General features: G+C 39.0%; 1 protein-coding gene, 1 long non-coding RNA gene and 1 pseudogene across 2 annotated transcripts; 2 read left to right on the forward strand and 1 right to left on the reverse strand.

The window, feature by feature from the left end:
• Positions 1–1,942: 1,942 nt before the first annotated feature.
• Positions 1,943–17,596, forward strand: LOC126611275 (cell division cycle protein 48 homolog; annotated as a pseudogene).
• A 340-nt stretch (positions 17,597–17,936) lies between these two features.
• Positions 17,937–18,754, reverse strand: LOC126611288 (uncharacterized). Its single transcript, XR_007618761.1, has 2 exons — positions 18,504–18,754; positions 17,937–18,389 (listed from the first exon to the last, which is right to left on the reverse strand). It is a non-coding gene; the product is annotated as an uncharacterized LOC126611288 (long non-coding RNA).
• A 917-nt stretch (positions 18,755–19,671) lies between these two features.
• LOC126611942 (fasciclin-like arabinogalactan protein 8) lies at positions 19,672–21,021 on the forward strand. Its single transcript, XM_050280247.1, has one exon. The coding sequence runs from the start codon at positions 19,672–19,674 to the stop codon at positions 21,019–21,021; it is 1,350 nt and encodes a 449-aa protein (XP_050136204.1).
• The last annotated feature ends 5,828 nt before the right edge of the window (positions 21,022–26,849 follow it).

Genomic DNA, 26,849 nt, shown 5'->3' on the forward strand with positions numbered 1-26,849 from the left:
AACTATGATAAATGTATGACATTGAAATGAAATAATAAGTAATTGTACGAGATTAAAATGTTTTAAAGATGTTGTATAAATTTGTAATTAAACACGAACCGAGAGGTAAAATAGTAATTTACCCTTGGATTATTTATGCTTGTGTCACCCACCACGCTTCCGCACATGTGTACTAAAGTAGTTCACAACCCAACAATGGTATTGGTGCCATGGTTAATCAACAAAATATGCGTTACTCGTTGTGATGTGTTTTTCGTTGCATATATAGTGAAAAAGTTAAAATAATTAGAAGCATGAACAAAAATATATTTTCTTGGAAATTAACAACTAAACCAGTATGTTCGTAGTTTCAACTAATTGTAGACATGATTAAAATTGTTTTTTTGCCATGATCGACTAGTATTTTTTCGTACTTGTGTGTATTTTATCATGTTTAAGAAGTCCGGAAAGATGAAAAAGAAAATAGGATTTTCGTGTAAAAAAATTGTCGAAAATTTAGGTTAAATGTAACCTAGGGCTTCCCCGTCGCGACCAATTGTTGGTGGAGGCTTATGGGGCATCCCCTCCTAGGGCTACTGTAATTGTTGGATAATTTTTAGGGTCCCGGTCTAACAAGAATTCCAATTACCAAATCGGTAAATCCTTCTAAATTATGACATGGAAAGATATTTAATAAAATTAAGATTCTTGAAATTTTATTTGGATTATAATTCCATATTAATCTAAGTATTTAATTCTCAAGATTATTGAGAAATATTATCGTCAACACTCACACATTAGCTATCATGCATTGTTTAAATTAATTAAAATACTATCTGTACCTATTTAAATATAAAATTTGAAACACGTTTTTTTTAAGAAGATGTATATCCAGAATATCTATTTTTAAAGACAAATATATCGAATACAACTCGTGTAAGATTGAGAACCATTTAGCAAGATTTCATATATTTTTTATTTTAAAATCTGTTTTACGTTTGAAAAAAAACAATCCAGGCCTTTGAATTTGAACATCTATGTCATCATGTGGACCAAAAGCTGCGGGTTCATAATAAAACATACAATCCGCAACACAAGAATGCCGCCAAGTGCTTTCCCACATAACATTTTCACTTCATAGGGCCCATGGACAATGTAGCCCATTCCTACCACAGGGGCAATTGTAGCAAACCCTCGATAAATTGGTCCAAGAATCTTTTCGAGAAAATTGACTAAATTCATTTTGCCATTGAAGAGAGGTTTCGAAGAATAAAGATGCTAGAATCGGGATGACTCTCCATTAAAGATGACCTAAAACATTGTTAAATCTCGAAGACGACCTTTGTTGCTTGAGAATACGGGTGATACATCACGTGTTTTTATAGAAGTTGTGAGAATTTTTTTTTAAGTTATTAACTTTTTAACACAGTATCCCATAATTTGTATAGTGACACGTGGTGTACCATCTCGTATACTAGTCATATGAAAAATCTCTCGTTGCTTGAGTTATGTAAGTTTGAAATCCAGGAAGGATTCTCTTCAGATCATTTTGGTGAGGATCTTAGGAATCCGTGAATCGTATCCGTTCGTACATCGTGCGATTGGTTGTTGTTAAGTACAGTTTGGTTTAATTTTAAATAAAAATATTTCAAATAATTTTTAATCGTACGATGTACAATGAACGAATGTAATTTACGAATCTCTAAAACCCTCACAAAGAGGGGATCCGGATTCACAACTAACAACCTCAAATTTCAATTCGCAACACAACCCCCCCCCCCCCAAAACAAAAAAAAAAAAAGGTTCTAGAGGAGAGAGTTTTGTACGGAGGAGGGGAAAGAAACTGCACGTACAATCGGCTTATATGAAACCGAATAAAAACAAAAAGGCAAAACAAACAAATATGACTAAGACACGTGGAGGTAGAAAAAGCAAAATGTGGAGAAAAAGGGGAAGAAAAGCAAATTGAAAGATTGACTGTGCGTAACAAACAAGTGGCTGCCTGGCGGGATTCCTGCATACAAACGTCTCCTCTCTCTCTCTTTCTCTCTGTCTTCTCCAGTTTTAGCGGCGACCCGGTAGCTTCGTGACTTCTTCCATGATTCCCATTTCTTTCTCTCCCCCAAAAATCATCAAATTTTGAAGAAAAAGAAAGAAAATCCTGAGCTCTGCTTTTAATTTCTCTTTTTGTTTCCTCACGAGAAACCGTTTGATTACAGCAACAACAACTCATGTGACCGCCATTAAAGCTCTCTCGGCCGAGATATTTCCTAGTCTGCATTCAGCCCCCTTCTTCTTCTTCTTCTTCTTCATCTTCTCTGTACGCCGCACAATGAGCTACTGCGGCTGCTGCGATTTCGTTTGATCCAAACAAACCAGAAAAGGAAGGATTTTTTTGGGTGTAAATTTTGGTGTGATTGGGGATGGAGAAGGAGAAGAAGAAGTATCCGATAGGACCGGAGCACTACATTCTGTATGAGGAGGTCGGGCAAGGCGTCAGCGCTTCCGTACACCGTGCTCTCTGTAAGCCCTTCGAGGAGGTTGTCGCCATCAAGATCCTCGATTTCGAACGGGACAATTGCGATCTGGTACTCCCAATTTTCAATCTTTCATTTTTGTTTGTAATTTTATTTTGTTTATTTTTATGTATTAATCGGTTTCATTTGGTAATTTGATTGGTAAAAAGCCTAAGAAGGCAATGCGGCCACCTTTTTGTATTTTGAATTTTTACAGTTCTGTGAAAAATTGCATAAGGCTATTGAGAACGGATTCAATTTTTACGAATAGCAGCTAATTTCAGCTTCCGTTTTTGGTTTTGGAATTTGCCTTGTATTGGTACTTAGAGAAGTTCATGTGGTGTTGCTACTGTTTATAATTTTTTAGAATACGGACATTTAGTTCCGGTTTTATTGATATTTTTCATGACCCCATTCGAAATTACTCTAGCTATCAAATGTTTTTTGCTTAGATTGTTCAATCCCATGATTTTTGTTTCCATGGTGGTATTGGTTTTTGAGCATTGTCTTGTGTATTCTTGCTTTCTACAGAACAACATTTATCGGGAAGCGCAAACAATGTTCCTCGTCGACCATGCTAATGTCCTCAGATCGCATTGTTCCTTTGTTAGTGATCATAATCTGTGGGTTGTCATGCCATTCATGGCTGGGGGTTCTTGTCTTCACATTTTGAAGGCAGCATACCCAGATGGTTTTGAGGAAGTTGTTATAGCCACCATATTACGTGAGAGTTTGAAAGGTTTAGAGTATCTTCATCATCATGGCCACATTCATCGAGATGTCAAAGTAAGTATGTTAACATTCAGCATCATTCAAATATTTTTATGTTGCGTCGCAGGCCTAGATGGACAAATCAGCAAATTGTTTCTTTGTTGTATTGTCTTGATCTTGTTATATTTTTTAGGGTATGGTAACTAGTTTTAATAATACTGTCATTTGACTGTCTGTGTACTGTATTCACGGTTAAAATCTCGTATCTGAAGACGGTCACCCTTTTTTTTTTTCCACTTAAATATCCTTTCACTCTTTAAGACTTTTCATCCAAAACTTTTTATGGTCATTTTACAACTGGATCAGTGTTGTCCAAAAGTCACTTACAATAATTTGTAGGTTGCTTGAGTCATGTCAAACAGAGCCTTTCCAATCGAAAACACATTCCTGATCCCTCTTAACCCCATATTCAGTAGGGTAGTGAGTCTAGTGACAATTCTTATGCATAAATATTTCACTTCTGTACATTCTGTGGAATTGCATGTTTGCTATATACTGGAATACTCGGACTGGCAACAACTATTGTTTTTATTTATTTAGTGCATTTATAATACAGTTGGGCACCTTTAATTCCTTTACTCTTCTTTGTCTTACAAATACTTCTTATAGGCTGGAAATATTCTCATTGACTCACGTGGGGCAATCAAGCTTGGAGACTTCGGTGTTTCTGCTTGCCTTTTTGATTCAGGTGATAGGCAGCGTATGAGAAATACATTTGTGGGAACGCCTTGCTGGTATGCTATTTTTAACATTTAGCTAAGAAAATTAATTTTTACCATCCAAATAGCATAAGCTTGATTCCTCAGTCTTACTTTTCTTATTACTTTGTGTTGTTTAATCAACAGGTTTTATATCTTTGTCTTGTAGGATGGCACCAGAGGTTATGGAGCAATTACATGGTTATGATTTCAAGTGAGTTTGTTCTTTGTAAACTTATTGCTATCTTTTCTGCTTCTTTTTATGAAAACAAAATTCTTAAGCATCATGGAGTTAATATTTGGTTGTCATATTCGTGCAGGGCGGATATCTGGTCTTTTGGTATAACTGCATTGGAGCTTGCCCATGGTCATGCTCCTTTCTCAAAGTATCCTCCAATGAAGGTCAAATGACACTGTATCCTTTTGTGAGCAACTTTTCGATCATTTATCAGATCATTGAACATATTGCAAATCTTATATTTTTATAGGTACTGCTGATGACCTTGCAAAATGCACCACCTGGTCTTGATTATGAAAGGGATAGGAAGTTTTCTAAGGTATGACAATAATTTGTATTGAGTTTTCCTCCGATATTATAGTTTTCACACCTCCGATATTGTAGTTTTCACAAGGAAATGCCTTTTTCTTTTTCTTCAGTCCTTTAAGCAGATGATTGCTAGTTGCTTGGTAAAGGATCCTTCAAAACGACCTTCTGCTAAGAAGTTGTTGAAGCATTCCTTCTTCAAGCAAGCTCGGTCGAATGATTATATCTCAAGAACACTTCTGGAGGGCCTGCCTGTTCTTGGTGATCGCATCAAGGAATTAAAGGTAGCAATTCATATACGACTCTTAACACTTATTCATTTTCATGCTATAGTTATGGGTTTTATGTACTTAACATCCCATGTTTATCCTATGATAGCGAAAGGAAGAGTATATGCTTGCACAAAAGAAGATGCCAGATGGACAAATGGAGGAACTATCACAGGCAGGAATCTTCTCTCTTTAATCAATAAGAATGTTGCTGATATTTTGATAAAAAAAAAACTGTTACTGTGATTATTCTGTTTTGTTTTGCTTGCTTTTATTAAGATAAGATACTTAATGAAGGTCACTTAAAATCATGCATTCAATAAATCTTTATTAAAAAAAAAAGGTCGTACCCAGTGCACAAGGCTCCCGCTTTACGCAGGGTCTGGGAGAGGTGAATGTCGGCTAGCCTTACCCCCATTTATTACCGCAAGTAAATTGGTTTGCAGTATAAAGTCAGTAAAATTTTTCATTACTTACATTTACATTTTAGGTTAGATACCATTAGAACATACCATTTCGTTCTAAACAGAATCTTAGGAAAGATGAGGCATTTGTCAGCTGAAAATTGTAGGAAGTATCTGATAGGGTGTGGAGTAGCGACTAAGAGAAGCTACTCTCATCAGATACTCATCGGTTACCATGGGAAATGTAATGAAGGATACACAACCCATAACCAGCATTGCCTTCATTATAATCTTTGCATTGCCTCATTAATCTAGTTGCGTGGTGAATCATTGATGGCATCACTTCTTCCGTATTCTTTTTAATTCACAAAATCTATTCATTATTTTATCTGAACCTTGATGAAATTTCCTGTTCTGTCTCTACCGACAAATGGAATGGAGACATAAGATACAATATGATCTTCCTATCATAGGGGCTAGTTTCACCCCATAATGGCAATGTGAAGGTGCAACTCTCCCCCTAAATTGGTGTTCGATTTTACCACGCCCCAATATCGATTCTCGAATAAACATTCATATGGTAAATGTATATTTCATTTAGTAGTAACTATAACTGTTAACAGATGCTATTTTCCTTTCTGACATATTTATATTCCTAAAAAGCTTCGATAATTAAATCTTGTACAGACAAATCCAGTTTGCTCTGTAATTTTCTATTGTTTTGAGGTAATGGGTTCCAGTTGATCCTGCTTTTTGTTTCTTTTTGGCCCTTAAATCTATTAAATCTACTGATTTAAACCCGCAAAAGGATCAATGGAGCTAGGATTTTTGATATTTAAGAATCCTTAGTTTTTTACTTATTAATTAGTTCTTATTTTAAAAAGTTATATTGCAGAATGAATATAAAAGAGGAATTAGTGGTTGGAACTTCAATCTTGACGACATGAAGGCTCAAGCTTCCCTGGTAATTGTCCATCTTGAATCTTCACATATTTTTATTTATATGATTCCTAAAAAAATATAATGATGGTCTAAAATATGATATTTTCATTTTATTGTCAGAAGCAACAAAAATTTATTTCTTTCTTGATATACGTTTTCTTTCTATCAGATTCAGGATGTTGATGACCCTGTACCTGATAACAATCAGACAGGGAGTTCGACTTCTCTGTCTGCTCTTGATGTGCAACAAAAGCCATCACTATGTCAAAACTTAGAACCAGTTGCAGATATGGTATTTATCAAATTGGCTGGACATTTATGGTAGTTTGAAGCACTTGCATACATATCATAATAGCTGTTTCTGGTTACTCATGGATTAATGTTTCACAGGAAGACAATGATGTGACTCGGAACCAACAAGCTACTGCATACATTAACACAGCTTTATACGATGCCAAGTATTTCATCTGTGATATCTGTTTTTAATATGTGTTGCTAATATTTAGCTCTACTTTTTCAAGTCTTGATTCCCATAACACAAAAAAGGTGTTGTATAAATGATTAATACCTGTAGATCCATATTTTGATTATTTATGTTGTAGCACTTTTTATCTACCAGGTTTAGAAGTGACAAATCTGATGATGATTCTAGCATTGCCAGTCCTAGCCATGAACCACATACTTCACCTCGTCATGATGATCGTACTGAACGGGGTGAAAATCCCAATGTAGATAATATCGGGAAACTTATGGAGGCGACAGCTTTGAATTCTCAACATAAAGGGCAGTGCTCATCAGGCAGCAGTGGTTTACCAGAAGTTACTGATCCTCTTATTAAAGGAGACAGGTATGCCATTTAATTGACACTATAATGTCTCTGACTGAATCAGTTAGCCTTTACACTTGTGATTAGCATATCATGGTTCCTACAAGATAGTTCCAGGGAGAAAAATAACTTGTCCATACTCCATTCTTTTTTTCTGGATTCCTGGTGAAATTGGTCCGACATGGCCGTTCAGTGGACATTTACATGTGGCAAACGTGAGAATTATCCTGATAAACTAGACACATGAATAAATCAGAAATTCAATAAAAAATGGAGGTCATCAAGTGGAACAAAGTGATATGAAATGTATGCATGGAAGGACTCTGTAAAGTTCCTAATTTACAATATTTCACAAGTTCTCTATAGAACTATATAGCTTTACTTTACTTTGAAATCCAAACTCCATTTGAAGTTTCCCCTATGGTTTTGGAGTTGTAGCAGATTGGTTAAGCCGTCTTCAGACTAAATTTCCAAGATGAACATGATTGTTGATATCAACTCCAGTTTTAATTGACTGTTTACCATGCATTTGTGAACCAAGTGTCATATTGTCTGATGTGCCATTTATAATTTAGAATTTCACGACTTGAAATCTGTTAACAGAAGAAGAATGCTAATGTAACTTAAGATCATCATTTTCTTGTGTCAATTGTGATGTTTGATAGAGTTCTGTTAATAATAAACTGGTAAGTAATGGAAGAAAATACAAAAAAAACTTAAAGGAACTATTGAGATAAAAGATATGTTTTTTTTCCCTCTTTGTGTGACAAAGTTCTTACTAATGATGCAACGCAAGAAAGTTCTGTTTTCTTTGATTTTTCCAGAGAAATGTCCAGAATCCAGATTATTGGTAAGTGGGTTTTAGGTCCAGAATCCAGTTTCTTGGTAAGTGGGTTTTAGGTTTGTGGAAAAAATAAATTTGTTAGCATGCGGATATGATATTTGGGTTTCCAATCTCTGCTGTCTTACTAGGTAACTGTCTTAGCCCAAAAGAAGCAATACAATATGAAACTAACTCTTAACCAAATATAATGCGTCATAAAACACAGCATTGAAGTTCCTGGGGAAAATTCTCCTAAGAAAAAAAATACTCTTCAATTTCATACATGATGAAAACTCATCTATTATTTAACTAGCAGCAGTAGCTCATTCTTCATATCTGTTTGTCTGCTTAGTGTTTGTTTCAGACTGAAGTTATGATTATTCTCGATGAACTTCACTTTGAATTTTCAATTTTCCATGGTATTTCTTTTCGTTTTTTCTTCTTTTTGTCTTTGCCGAAGTTAACTTAAATTACTGGAATCTCCAGTGATAAATTGAAAAATCATCAGCCCCAAAGTAATTCAAAGGAAAATGCGGCAGTAGTTCCACAACTAGCAGATGATGTGCTTACTGAAGTTCCTCCTAAAGCATCTAAGTCACCAGGCATGTTCTGATATTATAGCTGTCCCTGGATTTATTGATCGTTGTCTCCATGAAAAACAATTTCTCCTTTTTTTTGGACTTCATCTATGTGTGTGTGTGCGCGCATGTGTGTGGTCAAGTAATTGATGCTCAGTTTATAGGTCAGATATGGGTGAAGACGCAGAGTGGATGAGCTGCATCTTGGTCCAATAATTAAGAATAGGTCCAAAATTTTATCAAGATATAATGAATTTGAGGGAAATGATTTTAGAGGAAATTTCCTTTCTGAGACAGAAAGAGAGTTTCTTGGGAGATGGAGGGGGAGGGAGATAGAAATAACATAAAGAGGGATTGGGGCCTAGGGGATGGAAGGCTTGTTAAGGGAAACTTAATTGGGTTGGAGGTGATAGGTTTTGTTATTTGTTCGTTCTTGAGAGGATGTATTTAAGTGGAGGTTTTGAAGGCCTATTGGCTTGGTGGCCAATAGATTTTTTGTTGTTGAGAAAGTGGACTTGGTTCTTTAACCTGCGAGGAATCCCTTTTCAGGCTCTTGAGTAGGAGTGATTGCTTATATGTTGTAAGGTATTGCCAGGGCCTGATTGTCCTATGGTTTCCTTTTGCAATATGATGAAGGAAGGTTCTCTTTTTGTGATATGATGGAGGAAGGTGTTATGGTGTGAGGAACTTTGTAATAAATTGGTGGTAAATGTAGATTAGTGAAGGTTAGTGATAGCAACCTGCCAGTTTGGTTTCAGGTATTTCTAAAGTATTAGTTTATGATCTGTCGTATCCATGGTGAGAGGTTTTGGTGATTAAGTTTAGATGCTCTTGTAACTACATTGAGAGGGAGACGTGCTTCTTGTGGCCAATAAAGTGGTGGAAGATTATAGAAGGTCAGAGAATGCGGGCCTGCATTAGATTGTGTTGAGGAAAAGGCTTTAAGAATGTTAAGCATTTAATTAAAGATCATAGACAAGAATCATGTTTTTTCCTGATCTCAGGTAAACTCTGCCGTATTAACTGATGAAGTTATTCATGCAGCTCACAGTGGTGAACTCGATGAGAAAGCAAAGGCACCAGTTGTACAGCAGAAAGGACGTTTTAAAGTCACATCTGAGAATCATGACTCAGAAAAGGTGGGTTTTATAATGCTGGGTTTAGTGTTTTCTTCATGTGAACTCTGTGGACAACTTATCTTTTCTTTCAGGTGGTTCCGGCTCCTATTCTGCAAAAGAGTCACAGCTTGCAGGTTTGTAGTTCTGAGGTTAGCACAATTGTGCCAAAGTGCCTATTTAATTTTTTCTGCTAGCCTCTTGTCTGAGAATTCAGTTACCTTACCTGCATTAGTAGATATAAGATATTTGAGAAAACTTTACATGACACATCTATCAAGGTGTCATTTTTGTAAGTCCTTTGTTTAGTGTCTTTATGGTGCATTAGTAGTGTTTAAGTAGTGGCATTCTTGTGCTCGAGTAGTTCATTGGTACTTTGAAGGTCCCTTGTTTATTGTCCTTGACTCCTTGTATTACATTTTTAACAACTGAGCCTGATGTTCCTTGGTATTTTGAAATTCCTCATCCAAACATAGGGTTATTGAAAGTTCCTAGTCATTCAGAAAACCCTTGGTGGCTAGAAGTGGAAAGACAAAGCTTTCTGAAAATATCATTAGTGATAAATCGATCATACTGACCGTTTTGATCATAGAATGCTAGGCATGCCTCAACTACTCAGGTTTCTAGATATTGTTTTGATTTATTAAAAGCATCATCATGCTTAGCATTTAGAGTTGAGTATAATCTCACTTGTCAAATGACTTGATGGTAATTGCATCCAAAAACCTTTGACAAAAGATTAAAAGACATAAGCTTGTTTTCACATGAATGTAATTCTCTAATGGTTTACTCTGTCAATAATCAAATATTAACATTCCATAAAAGAAACGAAAACTATAAAACGGTACCTTGGACCGATTTTTTTGGTCTTAAGATTTCATGAATTGATTGCATGTTTCTCTGAGTCTCTGTTTTCCTCTGTGAGACAATACTTAATTTTTTTAGTATGGTTGTCACGTAATGTCGGCCTTCACAACACTTTAGGAAATAATCTGCAGTATCAGTTTTTTGACTTTATTATTTCGGACCTAGGTCCAGCCAGGAATTCTTTAGAGATATGTACAGAAACTTATGGCATGTTTACTTACACGGAATGGGTATTGGAATTATTACCAATTCTTGATTTAACGGAGTTTACTAAAACATGGGCGTTGGAATCATTGAAATTCCTGATTTCACCACGTGTTACTAGCACACATGGAATTAAAAGATGGTTTCCTTATTAATATCCGTAATCCAATACCTGAAAAACCAAGCATCCTATCATCTCTGGGTGCTTGTTGATCCCATTCCCATTCCTTCTTTCCCTTCCTCGATGCTTGGTGACTTGTACGGCTATGAAAACATCTTGTCAGATATATTGTGAATTTATATCTTAAGCGCATAAGATTATATTTATTAACTTTTACTAAATGTCTTACGGCACTTTTACTGGTTATGTAGGTGATTAGCTTCAATCCTGCAAATCCTCTACAATCAGCTCTTCCATCACCCCTACCATCACCTCTAACATCACCTTCTGATGCTACCGCACCAGCTCTTTCTGGCTACTCTCTTTTTCCAATGTTAAACTCTATTTTGCAGACAAATATTATTCAGAGGGTATGTGTTAGCAAATACTTTTGGCTTATTTATGTTTCATATATGATAGTAATTTATTCGTCATTTCTTCTTAACAGGAGAGTATTTTAAGTATAATGAAGCAAGTTGCTAATGGCGATTTCACAGGTTCAAGCAATTATTGCTCTTTCAGTTTTAGAATTTTATTCAATTTAGATGATCCTAACGTGTTGTTGTAAAACCTTACTCCAGCCAACCGTGCAAGTGATGTAGGATCCACCCAGGCTACTAATGGTTTGGAGAAATCATTGGTATGTTATAAAGAGTTTAATGTGTATGCTATGCCTTCCAAACAAACTATTCCGGCTCCAAATTCAGTTGCTATTTTATCAAGTTTCCATCTATTCTTAGGATAAGTTGCCAATAGATTCATAGAATACTAAATTTCATATAACCAATAAGATAAATGTATATGGTTTATTCTTATTCTTTTAAGGTGACATAAGGAAAATGAGCAAGTATGAATGTCAAGAATGAGTTGAACTAGAACTAGTTTGACAATATGACATAGCACTAAAAATTCGAAATGCTGATGGTCTCGCTCTGTAGAGTGCTATATGTTTTGTAATGTTGGGGCAATCGGGTCAATGAACTTTCACAATTACATTTGAAAGTTAGCAAAAATGTTTGAGGTTCTAAAATGTATTATAATTATGTCAAAAGTTCACCCTCTGTAAGTTCAACTTTCTCATTCTTAGATACCACAGATAGCTTAGAATCTTCGGCTTTGTGTTTGCTCCATGCCTCTGAAATGTTGCTAGCTATGGAATTGCAAGTCCACACATGATTCTAAGTTGTTGGCAGTATGATAAAGATACTAGTGAAAAATTTGCTTTCGAATGAGAAACCTTCTGCTTAGGCTGATATGCCGTTGCTATTAGTCTTTTATGAGTTTACTTTTAAAGTGTTGGGTGATTTTTTTCATAAACATAAAGTGGCATGTCTGTTCTTGCAGCCTCAAGCAGCTCGAGAGAGGGAAACCGAGTTACTCAATGAAATAACTGAGCTGCAGAGGAGGTAAAAATAGCAACCAATACACGCCATGCCTAATTATTATGTTTATTTTGCTAGTAATCTTGGACTTTGTTTTTTTTTTTTTTTGCATATATAGGCTCATGGCTGCGCAAGATGAGCTTCAAAAGTTGAAAGTAGATACTGCTTAAAACTCAGGTTATTATCTGATATCCTACTGCTCAAGTTTTCGTTACGGATATCAGATTCTAACATACCAGTTTCAGGTGTGATTTCATTATCCAACCGGCGCTTGGATGACGTACGGAAGTTCTTCGAACGCGACAATAGTGACAAATCTACAAAGAAGGAAAAATAATTTGACTGACGGTGTGTATCGTTAAAGATAAGAAGCTAAGTTTACTTGTTAAGGTGATGATAAAATTATTTTTATAGGTTTCCAACTAATCCAGCTTCAGTAATAAATTAGTCCGGTTATTTTCTTCATGCTCTGCTTGCAATTTATATATATAGATTTAGTTCTGTCTGCCATATTTCTGCTCAATGCTCTGCATTTGTTTTTCCCTCATTATTTATTTAATTTATTTTTATTGAAGTTAATCCTGCGTCTTCTTCCTAACTGCCGTTGTGCTGTATCTGTAATAAGTATTTTCTACCTCGACCTTTGAAAGTAATCGTTCATCGTCGCTCGACTCGACTTCTGAAAGTAACCGTTCATCTCCGCTCGCTATGCGCGAGGATTAAATTGACCCGAAAACATGTTTGATTTTGTGAATTAACGTATCAAGTACTTCGATTGTGAACTAGTGTATTGTTTTTAGTACTTTAGGGAATGGAAAGATGCATGTAATGTATTGTTTAGGGTTTAAGGAGGTAGACAACATTGCAACGGACTTGTAGTTTAAGTGGTCATGTGAGCTACTATGTTGGAATCTCGCATCATGGCTAGCCACGACCTTAATAACTGTCATTGTAGTTTAAGTGGTCAAGTGTTTTGGATTTGAGTAATTTTTTTTTTGACAATCACGTTAGAGAAAATACACACTAGACGTTTCAACCACAGAAATATTTTGCAGAGTTAGCCTCATATGGGGTCCTCTCTTTTTAAGTGATTTAAAATAAAATTTTGAAACAACATTCTTTCCGAACAAGAAAAGGAGTTTATTTAATAAAAAAAAAGTTAGATCAGGAGACATTTACCTTATTGTTTGTTTGTTTTTTTTAAACAAATTACGGTAATTACCTTTCCTGTTTAGGAAACCTTTCCTAATTAACAAAAGACAAACCAGAGACGCATTAGGAAACCTTTTCCTAATACGACAAGGAGGAGTTGCTACCCTCCACTTATAAATATCGCAACCCCTACGTGCTTTGCTCTCACTACTATTCTTCAATATACAAAACAATCTCAACTGCTCTCTTTACGTTGTGTGTTCTTCGGTCTTCTGCTCCGCCGTCACGATGCTCGCGGATAAACCAGAATATTCTGACAGTATGGGAAAGACGAGGGACTTCAGTACGGCGTTACTTGAGCGCAAGAAGGCTGCCAACCGGCTTCTTGTGGATGACACTGTCCACGACAACAACTCAGTCGTAGCGCTGCACCGGGACACTATGGAAAAGCTCCAGCTCTTTTCCGGCGACACGGTCTTGATCAAGGGAAAGAAAAGGAGGGACACAATCTGCGTTGTTGTTGCTGATGATACATGTGACGAACCAAAGCTAAGGGTCAACAAGGTTGTCAGGAGCAACCTGAGGGTTATGCTTGGGGACGTTGTTTCGGTTCATCAATGCGCTGCTATAAAGTATGGAAAGCGCGTCCACATTCTTCCTGTGGACGACAGTATTGAAGGGGTCACTGGAAATCTGTTTGATGCATATTTGAAACCTTATTTCTTCGAGGCCTTCCGCCCGGTGAGGAAGGGTGATCTCTTCTTTGTGAGAGGAGGAATGAGGACTGTAGAGTTCAAGGTTGTTGAAACGGACCCTCTTGAGTGTTCGTGGCAGGAATTTCCGTCGGGGATGTTCCCTGGCCGACGAGCACACAGCTCCCCGAGAGGTTGGCGCCGGTTGATGCTTTCTGTCGGGCTTCTGCTTCACTGGTGGGCTTATCGGGCAAAGCTTGTCGGGCAAGGCTTGTCGGGCAAAGCTTGTCGAGCAAGGCTTGTCGGGCAAAGCTGAAAGAGAAGGACAAAGTTAACTTTGAAAGGTGCCTTCGTGGGGCCTTAGGTGTAGGCCTTGAGGCTCACAATCAAGATTAACTTTTAAGTGCTCAGGCGTGCCACTGCCATCTTCAGCATGGCAGATGTAAAACGGATGTTGAGTTCTAGTTGTATATATACCCGAGAGACTATGTTAGTTATGACAGGTGCCTTTGTGGGGCTTTAGGTGTAGGCCTTGAGGCTTCCAGTCAATAACTAACTCAGTACTCGAACATATAATGTTCGTTTCATTGATTGTATGAGTCTTATAATCATTATACTTCTGATTACCTGAGCCCGAAGAGCAGAATGAGTTCAAATAGGTGCCTTTGTAGGGCCTTAGATATAGGCCTTGAGGCTTCCCATCAGAATCCCTTCTATACTCAAATGTTCTAGCCCGAGGAATAGAATGAATCCAAATAGGTGCCTTTGTAGGGCCTTAGATATAGGCCTTGAGGCTTCTTATCAGAATTCCTTCTATACTCAAACGTTCTATGGTAATCATAATATAATAGAAATAAAACTAAGGAATAGGTCGATTACTTGCGCCCCAAGTAACTTCGGACTTCTTGTTATCAAAGCTTGTCGTGGATGGGTTAAGTCCACATAAGGTTCTTTTTTATGCCTTGAGGCCAATGACTTTTAAGTGATCAAATCTTACATGCCCGAGGGCTTAGAACTTAGATTTGGTTTGAACTGTGAAGACATATTCAAATCGGATTTAAGCACTGAGAAAGTCTTTTAATAGCCATCTTACTAGAAATAACTTGGATACAACTGGAAGTATACAACATATTGCTAGGTTAATGAATGAAAAGACAGAAACAAAGAGGATCGGGCAAGGTTTAACCTTGTCGGGCAAGGCTGATCGTCTTGCAACTTCCTATCTTTGTGGTTTATCAAGGGGGTTGAGAGTTTTAGGAAAAAGGGTAGGGATATGAGTTTACAGAAAGAAATCGATACTACAACAAGAATTGAACAGGGTAGCAGAGCTATTACAAAGGCTTGAGTGAAGGTTTATCCCGAAAGGGATAAAGGCTTGGGCTGACTACAGCTTCGTTTGAAGGCAAATCTGGCTTTTGAGCAGAGTTTGTGCTTGTATTTGTTTGTTTGTTTGAGTGTCTTCAACTCTGATTTCTTTTTCTTCTTTTATAGACATTTTGGCTTGGCCTCCTGCAGCAGTAAACTTGCTCGAATGCAGTTTGAAGGATAGTGACTCATCATCTATTTACTTGTATTGCCACTATAAAGTACTTTTGGGCTGATTAGCTGACTGGTCTATACCACTTGGTCTTTGGGTAGGTAAGCAAGTGGTGCAAATGGTCTGCACCTAGTCGAGAAAGACCTTTTCTGCCTTCTGGGCTTGGGTTGGACTTCGGGCCTCTCTCCTCTTTTTGGGCCAACTCCCTTTTCGTGGCCAAAGCTTAAGTTTTAACCCCAACACTGAGTACTGTGTGGTTGCTCCCGACACTGAAATCTTCTGTGAAGGGGAACCTGTGAGAAGGGAAGATGAGGAAAGAACTTTAAATGAGGTTGGCTATGACGACGTCGGTGGAGTGAGGAAACAGATGGCTCAGATTCGTGAATTGATGGAACTGCCACTGAGGCATCCTCAACTGTTTAAATCAATTGGTGTGAAGCCGCCAAAGGGCATTCTGCTGTATGGACCTCCTGGCACTGGCAAGATTCTAATTGCCTGAGCTGTGGCTAATGAAACTGGGGCGTTTTTTTTCTGCATCAATGGACCAGAAATCATGTCGAAGATGGCGGGAGAGAGTGAAAGCAACCTCAGGAAAGCTTTTGAGGAAGCAGAGAAGAATGCACCATCCATTATCTTTATTGATGAGATTGACTCAATTGCTCCAAACAGAGAGAAGACACATGGAGAAGTTGAGAGGAAGATTGTTTCCCAGCTCTTGACACTCATGGATGGACTCAAATCCCATGCACATGTAATTGTTATGGGGGCTACAAATCGTCCAAATAGCAGTGATCCGGCTCTTAGAAGGTTTGGAAGATTTGATAGGGAAATTGATATTGGTGTGCCCGATGAAGTGGGACATCATGAGGTTCTGCGCATTCATACCAAGAACATGCTCACTGAAGATGTTGATTTGAAAAAGATAGCTAAGGACACGCATGGCTATGTTGGTGCCGATCTAGCTGCTTTGTGTACTGAGGGTCCGTTTCAATGCATCAGAGAGAAGATGGATGTGATTGACTTAGAAGATGAGGAAATAGATGCTGAGATTTTTAATTCAATGGCAGTTACAAACCAGCACCTGTAGGCTGCTCTTTGCACCAGCAGCACTGCTGCTCTTCGCGAAACAGTTGTTGAAGTGCCAAATGTTAGTTGGGAAGATATTGGAGGTCTCGAGACTGTTAAGAACGAACTTCAAGAGATGGTTCAATATCCTGTGGAGCATCCTGAGAAATTTGAGAAATTTGGAATGTCCCCCTCAAAGGGAGTTCTTTTCTATGGCCCTCCGGGATGTGGCAAAACGCTTCTCGCCAAAGCTATTGCCAACGAGTGTCAAACAAACTTTATCAGTATCAAGGGACCTGAATTGCTTACGTTGTGGCTTGGAGAGAGTGAGGCCAATGTACGTGAAATCTTTGACAAGGCCCGTGGATCTGCCCCTTGTATCCTGTTCTTTGATGAACTTGATTCCATTGCAACTCAGAGAGGGAGTAGTGTAGGTGATGCTGGGGGTGCTGCCGATAGGGTTTTGAATCAACTCCTCACAGAAATGGATGGGATATCAGCAAAGAAAACTGTTTTCATCATCGGGGCCACCAACATACCTGACATTATAGGCCCTGCACTTTTGCGTCCAGGCCGCCTGGATCAGTTGATTTAAATCCCTCTCCCTAATGTGGAATCTCGCTATCAAATATTCAAGTCTTGCTTGAGGAAGTCCCCAGTTTCTAAAGATGTGGACATCAGAGCCCTTGCCGAGTACACCAAAGGATTTAGTGGTGCGGATATAACAGAAATATGCCAGCGTGCTTGCAAATATGCGATAAGAGAGAATATTGAAAAGGATATTGAGAGGGAGAGGATGAGAAATGAGAATCCTGAGGCAATGGAGGTGGATGCTGATGATGAAGTAGCAGAGATCAAGGCAGCTCATTTTGAAGAATCGATGAAGCATGCTCGTAGGAGTGTTAGTAATGTTGATATCCGCAAGTACCATGCATTTGCGCAGACATTGTAGCAGTCAAGAGGGTTTGGAATGAAGTTCAGGTTCGTAGGCAGTGCTTCTGGGGGAGGTGCTGCATATGACTCTCTTACAACAATTGCTTCAGGGGCTCATGAAGATGACCTTTACAATTAGTATAGTCTCATGAATTACGCGTCTTTTTCGAGTTTGAATTCTAGCTCTGCGTTTCGGATTATATCCATATGTGTTAGAAGTTAGAAACGTGGAAGTGTCCTGTGTTTACTAAGTGTTGTACCCAAAATAACGATCATATTTCTCATAGATAAATTTGGAAGTGGTTTACAGCATAAAATATGATTTTCTTTCTTTTCATTTCGTAAGTTTGCTACAAATATTACTTGCTTCGATAAATCTCTGTGGTTTTTAATACACATCCAAGTGATTTTCCTTTAATCGCCTATCAACTTGTTTTCTGATAAAACATGAACACTAATAGGACAGAACACCCGCAACGTAGAAAGCATACAAATATCCAGTATTACACACTTGAAAGGATTATTTACACTAGCCTTTCTACACGCGAAAGGCTTTTTTTACATCCTAGCGCACTACGCACGGTGCACAAATTGTTTTTTTTTTTTTTTTTTTTCTCTTTTCCTTTTTACATTTGAGCATTCCATAAAGACATTTTTATAAAATCATAGTCTTCAAGGTCCTTTCATAGCTGCCTTTTCTTCTACTACGTTGCGTTTCTTCGGTGGAAGCTTGCAAATGCCTAAAACCATAGAAGCAATAACATTTTGAGACAACTTGCTGGTTTACATTCTTGCAACAGTTTCACCAGATTTGGGATTTTGCCTTCCCAAAGGGACGTTAAGCCAGTTGTTAACTTTGCAAACGATGGCTTGTGTGAGAACCTCCGGAGAGGATTGGGGAGAAATACAAGTATATATCTGCAGGGTTGTGTCTGCAGATTTGCACAAATGAATAAATTCAATGTTAATGATAATGTGCTTACTTTCATACGAGACTAATTAAAATTTTAAAATATTTATAGGAAATAAAAGGTGAAGAAATATACCCTGCAGCCATGAGCCATGGTGGAGAAGCTAGCTCGATGCTCCTCTTTCTATTTCCCTTGTCCTCCGATTTCTCCCATGCCACCCATTTTTACAGTAACATAAGGTTCTTAACTGATGTAAACTGGACTGTCTCAGTTTGCCTCTCGCTTTTCCCTTTTCCCTGCTACTTTTCCTCCACTTCTTCCTCCTCTCTCCTAAATAGAAGTACCGATTCTCTAGTTCTAAATTGGTAATCATCATCAAAGGAAGAAACTATGAACAATGTATGAGCACCTTCATGCATTCGACAAGGAGGTATTTATAGAAAACTTTGCCGATAAAACCGATGTTGGGTCGCTGATTGGTCAACTGTACTGTCAAATTATTCACCGGTTTCACATGAAGTCACAAAAACTAATCGAAACAACTCATGACACATTTTTCAGTATTTATGTCTTTTCACGTGACTGAATAATTCAAATAATTTTTTTATTAGAAAAAAAAACCAAGAAATAGAAAATTCTAGTAAAATAATAAATGAGCGGCAAAACCGATCAGTTTCTCACGTTAAAAATTGTTTTGACTTGTAGTATACTACCTTTGTATTGGCTTTTTATTATATTTCTTGGTATTATGCTTGAATTGTGAATTTTCATATGTATCAATGAAATATTTTGTTTTTTAAATAAATATTTTTTTATTTATTTTCTTTGTATGAGGTCCCCTTGGTTCAGATTTCTGGCTTCCCCTCTCTATACCACCATATCATATACCTAATTAGTTAATACTTTCCATTGAGGTTTTGTTGAACTCTTGAATGTTCATTTACTGTTATGTCTGTATTAATATAGTAGATGTGTTCAGCGTGGGCTGAGTTAACTATTTAACTAACGTACACATCTATTTTTAGAAGTTGAGTGCATGCCGGCGAATACATTCTCAACTGGGAATGACTTAATTTCCTACAAATTAAGGTTGAAATCAAATCAACGTGACCAAGACCATCCATCTGTTCGTCCATTTTCAACCAAACAAAAACATTTTCCTGCAAATTTGGCGGCACGAAGACTTACTCTTCCTCAAACACATAAATAAGCACCCCTTGAATCCACTCACAGGCACCACAATCGATCTCATCATTGTTTGTTAATTCTGTAAGTCTCGATCGACATCGATCCATTGATCAAAATGTATTTGCTCGGAAGGTTCAAGTTTAGCACACCCATCACGCATCTCTTGCTCTCTTTCTTTTTCCTTTTCTTCTCTGCATCGTCGGCTTACAACATCACCGACGTTCTAAGCAAGTACCCCGACTTCAGCACCTTCAACGACTACCTCACAAAAACCCGAGTCTGTAACCAGATCAATGAACACAGAATTCTGACCGTCCTCGCTGTCAATAATGCAGCCATGTCCTCTCTAGATGGAAAATCAGTGGACGTGATCAACAAGGTGATACGCATCCACGTCTTTCTGGACTACTTAACATTGAATAAGTTCAAGAGCTTGCCTACTTCGCAGACCACCCAAGTGACCACGCTGCTCGAATCTCCTGACCAACAACGCTACTTGAACATCACAAATGGGGACTCCGTCTCAATTGTTTCCGCTGCTGGTTCTACTAAAGTAGAGCTAGTTCGAGATATTTCTCCAGATGAAATTTATATGACATCTGTGGTGCAAGTCAGCAATGTTATTATGCCCTCAAGCTTAAGCATTTCTCCCTCGCCATCGCCATCATCACCTTCACCTTCTCCTTCGCCATCACCATCACCTTCGTCGTTGCCTTCTCCATCCCCTTCCCCTTCATCTGCACCATCCCCATCCCCATCCCCATCTCCATCCCCTCCTCCTTCATCGTCATCCGGTCCTTATGACATCACCAATGTTCTAAATGACAACTCAAATTTCAACCTCTTCAGCACCTACCTGACTCAAACCCAAGTCGCTAACCAGATCAATGAACGCAAAACCATGACAATCTTTGTAGTAAACAACGGCGCCATGGCCTCTTTAGTCAACAAACCGATGGAGATTAAGAGGAAGGTGCTGAGCCTTCACGTTCTCATGGACTACTACACCGTCCAGAGTTTCCACAACTTGCCTAGTGTGCAGTCCATTCGAATAAACACGCTGTTCCAAGTTACCGACAACCCAAGTGGTCAACTAGGCTTCGTGAACGTCACAAATGGGAACTCAATCTCGGTTGTTGCAGCTGCCGGTTCTGACCAAGCAACGGTAGTTCGAGACGTTTCTAACTACAAAACTACTTACATATCCGTGGTGCAGATAAGCAACCTACTACTGCCTTCAGAATTAACTGCACCTTCTTCCAACCCAAGCAAGTCGCGATCTGCCACGCCTGTCAAGGCTCCGTCTAACAGTATTGCAGCCGCACCAAAGCTAGGCGACGCTCTATCGCGGAGTCCAACTGCAGCTGCTCCAGCCCCGCATTCATCTGCACGTGCTTCCACTAATTCTCTGATAACTATAATCTTTGTGTCCGCTTTGTCTCTGACTTCCGTGATGCTCATTTGAGTTGAAGTATTTTTTAATTTGCTCAAATAATGTCATCAAGTCTCAAAAATTAATGAAGCCCTCATTCAACATTTTTGAGTTTGTTTTCAAATATTTCTAGCAGAGGTATATTTTTAAGAGAATTGTTATTAGCACTCCAAAACTCTTATTCTACACTCCAAACTTTCTATATTGGGAAAGAAAAATACACTTGTGAGGATTGTAGAATGAGATTTTTGGAGTGCCAATAACACTTTATTTTTCTAATTGTAAAATTAAAGAAGAGAGAGAGAGAGAGAGAGAGAGAGTAAAGTCATGATGACTAAAATAGCCTAACTTGCTAATTACAAATGGTTGTGTGGAGACCTATGAAGAAATTTCCCAAATATTAATCGTGCAAAACCAACATCTACATGATTACTGATTTTGCACGAAATGTAGACTTTGGAGACGCAGTGAAACATTCTTTCTCAATTAAAAAAAGTGAAAAGGTAGATGAATTGAGGAACCCAAACCCAAGTGATAAAAATCTCAATTAAATTTCAGACGAGGTAGGATTGAAAAATGATTTCAATCCTACTACGTAACAGTGAAGAACTAAAACAAATATGCAGATGGACAAATGGTAAACACAATGGGGAAAATCGATGAATACAACCGGTTAAAGAATTCACTGAGGAATAAGTACTTTTGAAGACTCACCAAGATAAACAATTACCACCCTTGAACTTCTCTCTTCTACTTATGTTCTTGTAGCACGCTGTCCTTCCTTTGCTTTCTTTAAGATGAACATTGTGGATGTAACTTTCGTACACTGTCGGATTGAAGAAATTTCACCAATAACAGAACAAACACCGTTAGTCTAATTAATGAACATCACAAAAAAGGGAAGGGTGCCAGCTAAAGGGCATCTGATGCCTAAGTCAAAAAAATAGTCGAGAGAAAAGAGAACTTGAGAGAGTTATGCGTAGTAAGTGGTGATTACTGTTTCATATGTTTTACCTGGCTATTTATAAGGAAAAACCCTAGACAGTTGGGAGGGGAGGCTGCATAGCAGACTAGGCAATTCTCGATAATGTAGGTAGTCTCCGCAGTCTTGCTAGCTAGCAGTCTTGCTAGCTAGCAGTCTTGAAGGTCCATGTTGGTAAGTGCGTAGTTGAGCCAACCACCCAAGGGGAGACTCTTCAGAATTGGTGCCTTACCACCATTGGATTGGGTATGACTGAATACAAGACGTATTATAGACGTGCTGGAGATCCGATGATCTGCACCCTGGACGGCTTGCAAAGCCCATGGACCGTTAATGGCATGAAAGACCAATTACCTTAGGGCACACTATGTCTTATTCTCTTGGAGTAGTTATGTGGTCTACTCACAACGTCAAGTGTAAAATTACCATATTGAAATAATGTCCATGTATCCTTTTATTAGATGTGGTTAATTTATGTCTCCACAAACATGACGCACACAACAGGCCCTCCTCACGAGCAAAAAGTTTGCACACAGTTTCTTCTAACAAATGATTGCTTATGAATGAATATGATAGTTAAATTTCTTAAGCCTCACAAAGATTTACAATGAAACTCACTTTTGCTCTCAAATGCAATATGAAACTCAAGGGTTATGCAAGCCATTTTTTAACGATGTAAACCCGGTTGTTTAAAGGGACTCACAAGCCTAAGAAATACGACTACATAATTTTTTTTAAACACATAATTATCTTTCCCTTAAATAACTAATTAATTATTCCTATTAAAGAAATAAATTAGCTAAATATCATAATCCTATAAAACTTAATTACTCAATTGTGATCCCTAAATGAATGCATATGAATCTTCCCATAGGAGATCCACGAAATCTGCTCTTTTATTAATGAATTGTCGTGCACCCAAAGTCTTTGACACCTATACCCCAGACTTAAGACTAGTATGAAATTAAGGACTAACTAGTTAAAAATTTTAGACAATGAATACAAAGATTAGTTCATCTTTGACCACTGTCAAGACTTTAGGTCTCTGTTGTGGTCACACGTCTGGAGAGAGGAGAGGTGGATAGTGCAAACCGGCTTACAGCCACGTTTGCTAAAGCCTAGAGCAATCTCCCTTCCTGTAGTTTCGAATAATTTAGTATAGATTAAAGCATCTCGAAATAATTAGGCAAAATGGATTTGCACGCAAGTCAAATGTGGCTCCAAAAGGACTGGGCAAATGCCTAGGAAAATGGATTTACTACGCCACGAAAGTAAAATGCGCACTGTAATTTCAATTATCCTATAGTTTTTCACAAACAAACAAAAAAGAGATGGACAGTGAAATATTTGCACCTCAAAATCTCTCCCAATTTTGCACAGGCAAATTCAAATATCACCAACTACGCTCTACAGTTACAAATGTTAAATTGTGCTAAATCAAGACCTGTGACTATGCAAAGTGATTGCTCAATCGAGACTAGAGTCACTTTGGAGTAAAGACTTAACAATGTACAAATTTTAAAAGCTCGTGAATCACTAATAGCATGTTTACTTGTACCAGAAATCGATATGAAATGTATTGAGTATTTTGTCTAATTCTGACATCTATGTGTTTGCTAACGCAAACGGAATAAAAAAGTAAGTAAGTCTTACTTTGAAAATTGTGATTGTAACACCTAAACAGACAAGGATTGCATCACCAGGAAGGGTCGTTAAAGTCACAACTAAACAATCAGGTAATATTCGTATATCTTGTTTGTACCATACTTGACCAATCCCGAAACTACTGAGCACCGGTCAACGTTATACCGTCAAGGACCCAGAAGAGCTTCCCTTCAACTAGGAGGCCAATCACAATGCGACACGTGTCGACATCAGAAGCCAATCACAGCGCGACACGTGTCAACATCAGAAGCCAATCACAACACGACACGTGTCAATGTTAGAACAAAACTAGAAACTTTCTTCTATAAATAGGGATCATTCTCCCACAATAATCTCTAATGTCATTTTGTACTAAACTATTCACTAGAACTCACAAAATGAGAGCTTGAACCTATGTATTTGTGTAAACCCTTCACAATTAATGAGAACTCCTATACTCCGTGGACGTAGCCGATCTGGGTGAACCACGTACATCTTGTGTTTGCTTCCCTGTCCCTATTCATTTACGTACTTATCTTCACTAGTGATCGAAGCAACCAAGCGAAGGTCACAAACCTGACACTTTCTGTTGTACCAAAGTCCTTGCTGATTTTGTGCATCAACATTTGGCGCCGTCTGTGGGAAAGACACTTACTCCCACTCTCTTCAGCTTTGTTAAGCTGGTTTCCACCGCTCGTACACTTTCTTTTGGCCAAACATCTCTCTCCAACATGGGGAGCGAAAGAAGCCATAGCACACAGAATGACACCCCCATTGGACCTAGTATGAAGCAACGAAAGCAGGAAGGAAATAAAGTTACTCTTCAAGCTAAAGTCGATGAGTTAGAAGCTCAGAATAACAAGATAGTGATGAGGAACGAGGTCCTCCAGGAGCAGTATGAAAAACTTTTTGAGATGCTTCACGAGGCTAGGCATGCTCAAGCACACAAGCTCGTCGCCCCTGCTGAGGTCAACAATCATCTGAATGCCCCCCAACACGGAGGGTCACCGATATCCAACACGGACATCCCTGATAAGGATCGAGCTACACATCAATGTGATAATCAACATGAGACTTCTCTCAACCCAGCTGCTTCAACCCGAAGCAGAAGGAGTAGAGGAAAGCACCTCCTCACAGAAGGAGTGGAAGGATCAAAAGCCGTCTATCGCGATTGTCGAGACTTCCTAAAGCAACGTCGAGAGAATCCCATCCATATAAGCTCGAAGATCAATGACCCAAGAGTTTATGAAAGACTCGGTCCTCTCCCACGACCCAGGCCAGCAGTTAATCTAGGGAATGGGCAACAAGTCCCAGAAGAACATGAAGGTACAGGGGACTCGGAAATGTTCCGACATACTCACTCTAGGAGTTAGTGTGATGAGTCCAAGGAAAAATCACGCTATCTTGATCAAACTTTCCTACTTACAAGAGGCGATTGGGACTTACGGAAGAAACCTTCAGTGGTGCACGACTCCACTCAGGACCCCCTTGTCCTACAGCTCCTGGAGGAAGTAAACAAGTTGAAGGCTGAACGTCAAGCCGAGATACCTGACTGGAACCAACCCAGGCCTGGGCCCCTCACAAGAAGGATCCTCAACACCCCTCTTCAAGCAAAGACAAAGCAGAAGCTTGGCTTACAACTCTATACTGGAAAGGAAGACCCGATTGAACACCTTAACCTCTTTGAGTCCACCATGGTATACCGGAGACACACCAACGAAGAACGGTGCCTTCTCTTCCCCTCCACCCTCTCCGGCGGAGCTTTAAACTGGTATTGTCGTTTTTCGCCTGAGACAGTATACTCATTTGAAGAGTTGAGGAAGCTGTTTGTCTCTCAACACATCTTCCAGACCGATCCCTTGCATTCCGCAGATGACTTGTACACTATTCGCCAGAAGCCAGACGAGTCATTACGAAAGTATGCTGGCCGCTTCAGCCATGAGTATTCTCGTTGCGCTGAGGCAGATGACAAGACCGCCCTCAAGGCCTTCACGGCAGGCTTACATGATTGTTTCTTCAAGTACATGATCAATGCCAACACTTGGAAGACTTACTCTGAGGTGATGGCACAAGCTTACAACCATGCCTCCGCCGAGGCAAGGACATATCAAGGGAAACCCACTACAGTCACCCCTTATCAGCAAGTAGGGAGTGGAGGCCAGATCCAACCAAATGAGAAGACCTCAACCTTCCAAACGGTAGCAGCACACCCCCCTGCCTCATTTAATGCTTCGCCAAGTCAACAGACATATCAATGCCAGGGCAAAAGGAAAGATTTCCATCCTCATCAATCTCATTTTAATAAAAAGAATAAGGGGCACTATCGCGATAACTCAGGATATCGTCACAATAACGCCCGTCCCCAAGCAGTCAATGCAGTGGGCCAATCACGTGTCAAGACAGGCCCTACCCCGAGGTATGAGACATACACACCTTTGAACGCTACATGCGCGGCCATCTACCCCAGTATAGCTCATTTGATACCAAAGCCAAAGCCAAGACAGCCAGATTACAAGTCCACGAAAAACACGGGCATGTTTTGCTGCTACCACGAATGGCCATGATGGCGAGAAGTGCGTCATCCTCCGTGATCATATTGAAGCTTTGGCACGTGAAGGAAAAATTGATCAGTTCCTCCTTCACCCTCCAGGGGATAACCGTAACCAACGCCAGGTGAATGTGATATATTCTATAAGCGGCGGCACACCTATGTCTGAATCTTCCAATAGGGCCATGAAAAACAGTGAACGAACTTTGAGACCTGGCCATCAAGTGTTTCACGTGGAAGACATCAGGGGAGGCAAGTATCAAAAGCCTAACTGGGATCCAATATGTTTCTACCCTGAGGAAGAAAGAGGTATCATCTACCCTCACAACGACCCGCTGATCGTGGAGGCTCACATAGCAAATTTTGATGTGAAATGAATCCTGATAGACACAGGTGCTTCAGTCAATATCATGTTTGATGAAGCTTTCAAGGCACTTAATGTAGCTGAACACTTGCTCGATCGCTCGATTTCTCCTCTGATAAGCTTCTCTGGCGATATCGTGCAACCTTTAGGGAGTATACACTTACCCTTCACCATTGGTACAGGCCCCTACACAGCTACTATTACCACTAACTTCCTAGTGGTCAATTGCCCGACGGCATACAATGTCATCTTTGGGCGCACAGGCATCAATGATCTCAAGGCCATGGTATCCACACATATGTTGTTGATGAAGTTTCCAACCC

The sequence above is a fragment of the Malus sylvestris genome, chromosome 17, assembly GCF_916048215.2.
Source record: "Malus sylvestris chromosome 17, drMalSylv7.2, whole genome shotgun sequence".
Classification (NCBI taxonomy): domain Eukaryota; kingdom Viridiplantae; phylum Streptophyta; class Magnoliopsida; order Rosales; family Rosaceae; genus Malus; species Malus sylvestris.

What these genes read in the sequence shown, in the direction of transcription:
- LOC126611942 (XM_050280247.1), top strand. Translation starts at nt 19,672, where the DNA reads ATGTATTTGCTCGGAAGGTTCAAGTTTAGCACACCCATCACGCATCTC.